The sequence below is a fragment of the Medicago sativa genome, chromosome 1, assembly GCF_051527215.1.
Source record: "Medicago sativa cultivar Bolivia chromosome 1, Bolivia_mono, whole genome shotgun sequence".
NCBI classification, from domain to species: Eukaryota; Viridiplantae; Streptophyta; class Magnoliopsida; order Fabales; family Fabaceae; genus Medicago; species Medicago sativa.
The window spans coordinates 61,955,960-61,967,635 of NC_140749.1; the positions used below are offsets into that span (position 1 = coordinate 61,955,960).

The 11,676-nt window shown below is 32.2% G+C and overlaps 1 protein-coding gene across 1 annotated transcript; it reads right to left on the reverse strand.

Moving 5' to 3' along the window:
* Positions 1 to 6,699: 6,699 nt before the first annotated feature.
* Positions 6,700 to 8,253, reverse strand: SGR9 (RING/U-box superfamily protein). Its single transcript, XM_085726979.1, has one exon. The coding sequence runs from the start codon at positions 8,076 to 8,078 to the stop codon at positions 7,233 to 7,235; it is 846 nt and encodes a 281-aa protein (XP_085583105.1). The 5' UTR covers positions 8,079 to 8,253; the 3' UTR covers positions 6,700 to 7,232.
* Positions 8,254 to 11,676: the final 3,423 nt, after the last annotated feature.

Here is an 11,676-nt window from a genome sequence, read left to right on the forward strand (position 1 = left end):
TAGAATCAATAATATTGGGTGTATGTAGCTGAAAAAATAAATTTACTTGCTTTTTTGGGTCGATCAAATACAAGTAAGTGCTTTCACTGATATTCAACATGGGCCCCTTAATTTTTTAAAAATTGCTCTTTAGACGCCCAATGTTTGCTCTAAGATACCCCCAATAGCAATTAACTATCGTTGTTGTTGAATGATAGTTAATTGTCATTCGTTCACTAGTGGCAATTAATTGTCGTTCCATATTTAATCACATATCAGGCATGCTCATTTGTACCACCCTGTCCCTTGACCACCTTTCCTACCCTATTCAAACCATATCCAAAAAAAAAAAAAAATTGCAAAGTGTCTCAAATCATAGATGAATGATTGTTTGAAGGTTCCTACACTCATTTGATATTAAAGAAACATATATTATATCTTTTAATCCATTTATATTGTTGATTTTTACTACTGTTTTTCGTGTCTAACAAAACGCTCAAAACTATAGTTAAGGACAATGTTATATGCAGCAACGAAATATATAGCGAAAATTTCACGAACTTACTTTTATAATGTATTTTAAGTACTAAAAGCTTTATTTATTTTAAGTTCTAAAAGCTTATTTGCTATATTAAAATCAAAAGGTAATGGTAATTGACACGGTTTGTTACTACCGCACCACTTAGGTTGTCTACTAAACGTGTCTCCATGTCTATATGCACCTATGTTGTGCTCCAAACTCCCACTAAATCAAAATGAATATTCTCACTTACAAATTTGGTCATAATTGTTAATATAAATCAAATTTGGAGGAGTAAAGATGAACAAGTTATAGTTAAAAGCATAATGGCCAGTTTTTTATTATATTGTGCCTTCATTCGCGAGTTTTCCACAAATAATGATTCAAGACAAAGCATTTCCCCGGTAGTTGATTACCAGTTGTATCGTATGATTGGCAGTTAAAAATTGTTCCAAGAACAGCAATTTAAAACCACTCGAGCCTAGTTTTCAAATTTTTTTGTTTTTCTTTTGCTATGTTGCATTTAATGATTGAATTAGTTTTTAATATTTTTTTTTGCAATGCTTTGTTATTTATTGATAGTTGTGATTGAAAATGTGGTAGATAATTTTGTTGAGTCAAAATCAAATATTGTTGAGTCTTCCGTCGAATTCAAAGAATCTATTGTTGAAGCTTCCGTCAAATTGAAACCAAATATTATTGATGTTTTCATTGATGTGAAACCAAATGTTGATCGTAAAGAAAACTTTGTTTGGTTTTGCGGTTTTCAAACTTTGTGATAATGAAGAAGATACAAACATAAAAACCAGCAGATCTTACCTTTAAAAATACAAACATAGGTGCGTGTCTTGACAGAGAAAGGCGTAAAACAAAGGGAATCAAGTTGGAAAGTGGTGATTCATGTTGGTAGGAGGATTTGATGGTGAGGTGGTGGTGGTTAGAAGCGGCGGCGGCACTAGGGTTTGAAGAGGAAGGTGAAACTTTTGAGGCGAGTGAGAAATTTTTGTAGAAGAAATGAAATGAATGAGTCAGATCTAGGGTTAGTGAGTCTCCCCACTCTTCAATATACTAAAAGTAAAACGACGTCGTTTTTACTAATCCAATACGGGCGGGTTCGGGTACCCGCGGGTGAAGGTCTGTTACCCACCTCTGCCCATGTATACCCTTGTGAACCCGCATATATGACCCGTTTGACCCGCGGACCCGCTTAAACCCACTCAGCTCGGTTTTTTTTCGGTTTTTTTGGGTTGGGCCGGGTCGCGGGTCCTTGTCCAGCCCTAACGACGGGTGTGTTTGGTAAAAATAAGTTATAAGCTAGCTGATAGTTGATAAGCTAGTTGATAGCTGAAAAGATAGCTTATAGCTGATGACTGATAGCTGGTAGCTTATAGCTGAAAAGTTAGTTTATTAAAATAAAAAGTGTTTGGTAAAATTAGTTGTTCAAGTGGCTGATAAATATAAAATGACGTAAAAGTACATGTCTGTTTATTTTTTTTTGTATAACTCATATATACAATTTTTATTACTTAATGTATTTCTTTTTAAATTTTTAAATTTATTTCAAAAAATTTCATCTTCACAGTAATAAATGTGCTTTATGAATTCAATTGGCATTTTTTATTTGACAAATTTTCATTTTTTGACAAGTTTTATTTAACTAAATTTGCTTCACTTTTTATTTATTATATATTTTATTTAAAATTAAATATTATATGAATTGAAAACAAGGCCATAAAAAAAAGAGAACAACAAAATATAGAAAACTATACGTATCCAACTAGTAAGTTGTGAGTCCTTCAAAAAAAACTAGTAAGCTGTGAGGTTGGTTGCAGTAAGCAATACATGGGAACGTGGGTGGTTTATTTCTATATAAAAATAATAAAATTAAATTAACAAGGATAAAATTGGAAGAAATTATAAGAAGCTATAAGCTATAAGCTCAAAAGCTACTTGAAATAGCTTCTAAAAAAAAGCTATAAGTTCACGAGAAAAGCTTGTTACCAAACACATCACATTCTGATTCAACAAGCTTATAAGCTAATTCAACAAGCTATAAGCTAGCTTTTTGTTGTTACCAAACACAGCTGACGTCTTAATTTTTCACCAACGATAAATGGAAAGTTAGAGATCATATGATTAAGGGAAACGCTAACCAGTGCCTCCGGGGCACTTTTAAGGATGGTAAAAAAGGAAATTTTATATTAATTAATGCATTGAAAATGGTGCAATTAATTCATAAAAAGTCAAAAAAGTTTCCTTTTATGGTAATACTTTACTTTTTTGGTATGCTTAACCAGTGCCCGGGGGCACATGTTAGCATGACCCTATAATTAATTAGGTTCGTTGACAAGCAACAAAAACACGATGAATATTTTTAATTGAGTTCACAACCATACGATGAAACCAAAGTTAGAATGTCACCTTCTTGCTGGTAGATTAAATGAGAAAGACAAGAAGATTGTTGCTAACCTGACAAAGAATTTGGTGGAGCCTAAACATATCCTGATGAATTTGAAAGGTACAATCCACATGAAAGATTCAAAAAGTCCATAAGAGCTACAATATATGTTCAAATGTTTGGAGGATCACAAACATGTTAACAAGTGTAAAAAAAATGTGAGTCTACTCCTGTTCGGGATATACTTCGGCTCATCCTAAATCTATAGATTGTTTTTCTTTGTAACTGATAGTCAATGGCCGTTCTTAAGAACGACATTCAACCACAATTCATGGAATAACAACTAACTACCTTTTTGGGGTAAAACGATCAGTTTGGGGTGCCTGAAAGCAAATTTTGGATGCCTAAAAGAGAAATTTTCTTATATTTTCGATCATATTTGGATTGGGCCTTACTGACCATGTAAGGTATATAAAAATTGTTTTTAAGTCCCCACATTGCTCGCAACCACCCCCTACCCACACACACAATCTTAAATATACCGTCGTACATTTGGGGAGTCTACAAAATCACCAAATAATATAATGGTAAAGTAATTATAATTCAAACGAACCTAAATTATTATACGATAAATGGAATTTCCAATTTCACCCAAAAGCCTTTTAATTGTTATTTCTCTCTGTAAACCAAAAACACTGTCACACAAAACATAGATAAGAAAAAAGGACGACGAACAAAAAATATAAGAAAATTGCTTTTCTGACTTCAATAATGTCCTAATAACACATGAAAAATTTTAAAATGCCTTCAGCGGTAGTTAACTACCATTGGCCAAACCGGCAGCAGTTAACTGCCGCTGGCCTCAGCGGTAGTTAACTACCGCTGCGATCTGTATCTTAAGAACACAAAAACTTCAGTTTCTAGTTTACAGAAACACATGCAAACTTGTTCAAGTAAATCACAATTTGCACGAAAACTAAGTTGAAGGATCTCCTCCGAGGCCGGCGAACCGGGAGCAGCTTATAGAGGAGGAGCATGCCAGAGAGCTGTCTGACACACTGACGATCATCAGGGATGTCGTGCAGATGGCTGATAATGTTGTGGCCATGAGCCCCTAGATGACTAAAGAGGAGCTGATGCAGGAGATGATCTGGATTGGCAGTACTGGTCTCCATGCCCTTATGTATCAGATTGGCAGGCAGCGCAGGGGGCATAGGCATCGTAGGCAGCAGGGTTGATTAACATTAGGTTTTTTTATGTACATTTGGACTATGGTGATGGTGATATATGCTTATGACATTTTCATACCTTGTGATATTTCTATGACATTTTCGTACCTTTTATATTATTTCTTGCGTTTTATTTTTATCATGTTAAAATTATTTTTAATTTTTATATGTTTTAGAATTGATGAATGTGAAATTGGATGAAAATGATTGAAAAATTGTTTTCGAAAATAGTATGTATAACATGTTCAAATGTGGGGAAAAAGGGAAGGAGAAAGCTGCTGAAAATTTAACCAAGAACGCAACAACAGTTAACTACTGCTGGCTTCAGCAGTAGTTAACTGTTGCCGGATCACCCAACGGTAGTTAACTACCACTGAGGGTAAATTGGTATTTTACTTGTGTTTTTAGGAAGTTTCTTATGTCAGAAAAGCAATTTTCAAAATATAAACTCACCATCATTAAAAAATATTAAAACTCAACATCATTGAATAAAGCCAATAGAGTATGATGAAAGACTTTGTTATTCAATTTTGATCTTTCGTAGAGATTGATTGCACTTACACAGTTGTTTGTGGGTTAGAGAGGGTGAAGGTTTACAATGATAATGAAAATAGGATTTTTAGAAAATTTATATATTAAGGATAATTAAAATATTATCATAAAATTTTAATGAAATTTAGGTGTAACCAGAATTATATTGGATGTGATTAGAAAAATTCCTATGATTGTAACAAAAAAAAAAAGAAAAATTCCTATGATAATCTCAGTGTTATTTCCTGAGCTTGACAAAGGTTCTAATTAAGTTTTGGGCACAATTATAAGTTCTACATATTTTTCTTTTGGATAAATGGTTGTACGTTTATAGTTTGAGATTATTTTTTTCGGTCATACTCATTTTTCGCGCACCCTCCAAATTTTCAATTTTACCCCATTCAGATTAATATATAGTTTGAAGTATTTTTATTCTATTTTGTATTATATAATCCAAATTTTGTTTCAAAACATTTCAGATTATATAATCCTGAAATAAATTAAACATTTCAGATTATATATAATTCGAAACGTGTTGACACATTTCATATTATATAATCTAATCATTTAAAACATGTGTTCGGGTTATATAATTCGAAATGTATCATATATATTTAAACATAAAGCTCACTTATTTGCAAATCTATACCGATTTTGCAACATAAATCAAACTACACTATTGACACACATCAAAACTAAATCAAAACATGACATATGATAATATTATACACTAATAAAATCAAAATTTGCGTTGATTTTACAACACAAGTCAAAACATAATATTATACATATGATGACTCAATTCTTGCAAAATATCTGAAACAAAATATCTAGTGGCCATGGCCAAGAGTCATAAAAATTCATACTAAATCGTAACTGATAAAATGCGATGTGTTTTTTAGAGTTACTTACATATAGGTATATTTTGAATTATATTATCCGAAACATATTTTTTTGTTTCAAAAAATATTTAATTTAAATTAAAGCAAAATAGAAAATATAGAGGGCGCACGAGAGATAAATAAGTTGAAAAAGAAAATTCTCTTGTAGTTTTCTCAACAATACTGTACTTTTTTTGTGTTGACAACAAATACTGCATTTGCCAAGTCCAGGTTACTTGAACCCTATTGAGTGTGGTTGCATTGCATGTTGTTAGCCTCAAAATGCAATGGTTCAGCTAGGGAGAGCATCGGGCGGGTTCAGATGGATTTGGGTCCGAAAACGTCACACTAGATGAAACCGATGGCATCAAATGAAGAACTAACTTCGACCGCTTTTGGTGGTTCTCGGCATTTGTCGGTTCGTCGGTTTGCACAGGAGGGTTTAATTGGTTATGGGTTTCAGCAAAAAAAAATTAGTGAAATATAGAAGAAGAAGAAGAATAAGAGGATAACGACAAGCAAGATACAGTTTAATGGAACATCGATATTGAGATGGAGAATGGCGAGCAATTGGCCGTTCAATCGACCAAGACAATGTGAACTGGGGTTTCCGTTTTTGAGAGAGGGAGACATGAAAACGTTGCAAAGAAAGAAGAAGCTTTGATTTTGAGAGAGGGAGAGAAGAGATAGGCACGACCAATAAAGAAGAAGCTCTGATGGAGAGAAGCAGTCATGTTATTAGGGATTGAATAATTGGATTCACATAATCATTGGGCTTGGGTTACTTTATTTTGTTTGGATTAGGCTTGTATATGGATTTTGTCGTGGATTTAGTAAACTAACAGTCGGGTGCACGGTTTGGATGTTGGTAAAACCGATTCCGACCGTTCGAAACCACATGGACCCAAATTTTCCTCATTTTTAACCCGACACTCGTGTTAACCCGCCCCGTGATACCCACGGTTGGCTCAGATAATTCGTTTCTTGGACGAGTTCGGTTGACTTTCTCAGCCCTAGGTTCAGCCTCCACACCCAACACACATGCACCAATACGATGCATGTATAGCTAGGGAGTTTTGTTGGAGTTGGAGAGAGAATATTTGCCACACGGAAATGTCAAAGGAAGATAAATGAAGTTTCAATCAATCAAGGGAGAAAGGCTAAGCAAGAATACTTGTCTGTTTTTGGCCACATGAAATCATTGGCATAACTCGTGGGGCTAATAACAAATTAGCAATAAATACAAATCAACTACCAACAATATAAGGAACTTGTTGTGAAACCGAATTACGGTTATTAAAAATTCTATCATACTCCATCTATTGACTTATATGATATACTTTTCTAAATCTATTACTATAGTACTATACATACAAGATTATTACATTTTTTTTTTTTTTTATAAATATACAAGATTATTACACCTATATTATATAATAAGAACCTCACATTTGTATACTTTATCCATCCATCAATTGAATCGGCCACAAAATCATTCCCTCTACCACAACAGTCCCTGTCTAAGGTCCAAAACATCTAAAACCAAACAAATTAACATATATGCAAGAATCCATATTAAGCCAACTAATTGCCACGCCATCTTCTCCTCATCACACATAAATATACCTTTCTTCGATTTGTTTTTGAAGTAAGAATAAGATAAAATTAACTAATGTTAAGGGTTTAATTAATCATTAATCAGTCATCCTGTTATGTTTAGCACTAATTTTAACCAAAACTTCCCACAACCGTTGGATCTCTCCAAAAACATCATCGGACGGTAACCGAAACCTGCAACAAGGACACGTGTTCCTCTTTCCCAACCATGGTAAAATACACATCCAATGAAACAAATGCTGACATGGCAATTCACACACGTCTCTCCCTACTTGCATCTCTTCTTTACATATCACACACTCTCTCCCACCAACACTCACCTCCACCGCCGGCAAAGAAACCACCGTCGCCGCCGAAGCCGCCACCTCCTTCACTTCCTTCCCCTCTTCACAACCCAAAACACCCACCAATCTCCAACACCGGCTCACCGTCTCGATAAACGGAATCAAAACCGATCCAAAACATGCACCAAGCGGTGGTGCAGAAGAATAAGAAAGCCTTAACAATGTGTTGGAGAAGATTTTGTTCAAGTTTAGCCTCCAGTGTGAAAACGGTGCGGTTAATGCTTCTGGATTGTGTTTATGTGTTTCACAGAACAAGAGAAGGAGTAGCACAGCGTCGGTGTCACGTTCTCTCATGGAAGTAGAAACGGGAGGTGGAAGAGGTGAGGTGGGGGTGTTTGATTGAGTGAGGAGGTGTAGAAAGGAAAGGAGGTGACGTGAAATGAGGAGAGTTTTTTGTTGAAGAGATAGAGTGTGAAGGTGGTGAAGGGTTAGAGAGAAGAGTGATGGGGAGGAGAGGAGGAAGGTGAGACGGCGGTGGTGGCGGCGGGTGGAGGAGAGAATGGTGTTAGTGAGGTTTGTGAGGTGGGGAGGAGGGAGAGATGAAAGTGCTGCCATGATGGTTGATGTTGTTTCTTCCATATGGATAAATGAATTGGTTTGGAGGTTTGGTTTTTTACTTATAGAATTTGAGAGTGTGAATCGTGGTGATGATGATGAGAAAGCTTTTGCTTTTTATGTATGGAGTGTACCGCATGTGTTTTACTCATTACTGTCATCATCACTGCTACTTCCTTTTTGTATGATCCAATGTGTCATTGATCTCTGTTCTTTTCATTGTAATTCTACTGACTACTTTAACATAGACAGAAAGAAAAATTAAAAATCATTTTCAGATTTATTGAGACTCCGTGGTAAAGACTAAATACAGTTAATTGTGATAAAAAATGAGTTGAATTTTAAATGATTTATTTTCTAACAATTTGATTTATGTTTGAATATAAGTGAGTTGAATAGTAAGTTTGAATGTCTAAATTAATTTTAAATTAAAAAGTTCAACCTTTAACTTGAATTAAAATACAAAATTAATTTTACTCAAAACAATCAAATATGTTAAATCAATTTTCACTACCAAAAAAAAAAAATCAATTTTACAAACAATCAAATATGTCACAATCAAATTTTTAAATATAATCAATTTTGAGCTTTCTTTTGATTTCACTTTTTGATCCTTTTAAAAGTGAATTCAACGTATAAATTTGATCACTGCCAAAAAAAAATCACTACCAAAAAAATGTATAAATTTGATTTTAGAATAATTGAATACTTTTAGTATAATATATTTTAATTTGAAGATATTTCTAGTTTTTGACTTTAAATTTGATTTTTTGTAATTCCATTCAATTTTTTAGTTCAACTAATTAATTTTAGAATTCATTCACTATTAGCTAAAAATAATTTTTGAAAATCAACTTTGACTCCAAACACACGCTAAGTTGGAAAGTTGGTATTTCCTCCTAATTTCACCATGATGATTTTTTTTATTTTTTTTTTACATAAATAGTGTGTCCATTTCTCCATTATATATAAAAGATTGGGTGGCACTTTGGTGACATATTGTCACCGTGACATTAAATATGGGCCACACAACACACGCCTTTGTGTGGCCCAGATTTAATGTCATCCATACAACACATCTGGGTCACACAACACAACCATTTCTGTGGCCTAGATTTAATGTCACGGTGACATTATGTCACCAAAGTATTATCCTAAAAAAGATACATTATTGAGCTGACTTTTTATCTCTGAATTACACCTTTCGTTTAAACTATTCTAATTATATAACTTTATCTTTTGTATAATATTTTTTAAATTTTAACTAAAAAAATTAGTTAAAATTCATTTTAATATGAACAGTTTTGCTATAGTAAAAACAATCAAGTTAAATCTAACTTTGATTAAATTATTTTAAAAAAAATATAATCATTTACGATAAACTAAATATACACTAAAGCGCATTAAAAAGAGGTAAACGTGTCTGTCTTAATGCTAGTTAAATAAACCCTTCGTCCTAAATTATACGACGTTTTGACCATTTCACACATATTAAAAATGTAATTAATTTTGTATGAGAAAGAGTCATTATGAATTTTTTTTTATAAAATTGTCCTTAATAAATCTTTATATAATACAAAAGCATACATCTTTGGGTAAAAGTACACGTGGCGTCTCAAGTTTCTCTCAAGCATTTATTGCTACTCTAATAAAAATGTTCAATGCATTGTACATTTGATCAAGAAAGTTGCCTATATTAAATTCATTCCATTTATTTAAAATGAAATAATTATATGTATTATGTACATTTAAATTGAACCATATTGTCTTATCACCGTAAACTAAATTATATAAAGATTAGAACAAGAAGAATAAATATTTTTTTTCTTTTTCGACTCTAAATATTTTTTAATATCTAAATTTTGTAGTTTAAAGAACGGCACTGCTATATATTGCAAGTGGTTCGTGAAACTACTGTCACGATATTAAGCATTACCCTTTAAAGCATATAACATAAAGTACACTTGATACTATTCATTGGTAAACATAATTAATATGTTATCTCTATTATAAACATTTTCCCTATTTTATTTTGATAGTACACATGGCAAGCTTATATTGAAATGTGCATTTGATGTTTTGTTTCATATACACACCAAAATTACATGATTTCTAAGAAATATGGCTAATTCTTACATTTAATGTTTCTTTCTCTCAGTCTTTATTCAGACAGCTGATCACGTCATTTTATTCTTGGCTTTTTTTATTGACTTTCACAACCTTAAAAAAACAATTGTATGTATAACAACCCATTTAATTTCAGTCCAATTTTATCTTATGCAGAATAAAGGTTGGTCAAACTAAATTTAATGCATTTGTTAAAAATATTATACCGAAATCAAATCAAATTAACCAATCCATCTTTGAAAAAAAAATTGCTCTTTTATAAACAAATGTTGTTTCCTTTCTGGCACCACCACACGTTTATTGTCTTTCTTAATCAACTCCCAAATTGTAGCATCAATGATGCTATATAACTCTACATTTTGTCATCTCAAAATCAATACAATCAAATAATTCTTACTCTTATATGCAGAGTCTTCTTTTTATTATGTTATACATATGCTTTACAGTTGCATCATTAATTTTCTATTACAATGCCACAAGATTCTCCTATTTTGATTTTCCATCTCAAGTCTTTTAGCGATGAATTATTTGAGTAAAGGTTTTCCTTATGAGGTCCATTTGTCGTTCCATGGGGGCGAGTTTTGTTTTTTCATGTGTGTATATCTTGCTGATTCAAATCTTTGTCATGAGATGTAACCAAATATTCACAAGGATAGATCATATAAACAATGTTCATTTGAAGTAGTGTTTTTGATATTTTTTTAGCCCTTTAAATTCTAAAGCTTTGATAGAAAGGTGTAATTCATATGAACAACAAATTCATTTTTTATTTTCTCTTTTGAGTTCAAGTAGAATGATTATGAAAAAAATGTTTTTTTTTTCTCTTTTGTATTTTTTCCATTGTTACAAATTTCTAAATATCCTACTTTGGTCAAGGACTATAAATTTAGATAAGGGGTTTAATGTTTCGAGATTTTGAGACAATATGAAGGGAAAAAACATGTTGAATGATGAAGCATGTGCATACTCTAATGTCCAAGAGTCCAGTTGTTATAAAAGATAATCCAAATAGAGAATGAATAATTTTTATAATTTTTTTTTCTTACATCAAAATCATATCCAAGTTTCGGTTGAATTTTCTTAGTTTTCACACAAGTTACATTCACAATATGGCAAACTAAAATTCAATAAAAAAGATACCGTTGATATCAATAAATAGAAATATTTGTTCTATGGGTATTTTGTTCTATGTTTGATTAAATGAAGAAATATTTACCACTACAATCCATAAATAGAAAGTTTTAAGTATCACAATCATTTTCTTGATTATAATTATGCGCATTCAACTACTATTGATTTAATCATTAAAAAAATTCAATTAATAAATGCTAAAAACTCGGAATAATTTTTTTTGAAGGAAAAAAATTCAGAATTATTTGATTGAGTAGTTATTGTCATTGTAGAAAAATAAATTAAAAACATACACTCATAAAGAAAATTATCTTCCGTCTGATTCAAACCTATTTTTTACCGGAGAGTTCGCCAATTGTTATTT

What these genes read in the sequence shown, in the direction of transcription:
- SGR9 (XM_085726979.1), bottom strand. Translation starts at nt 8,078, where the DNA reads ATGGAAGAAACAACATCAACCATCATGGCAGCACTTTCATCTCTCCCT.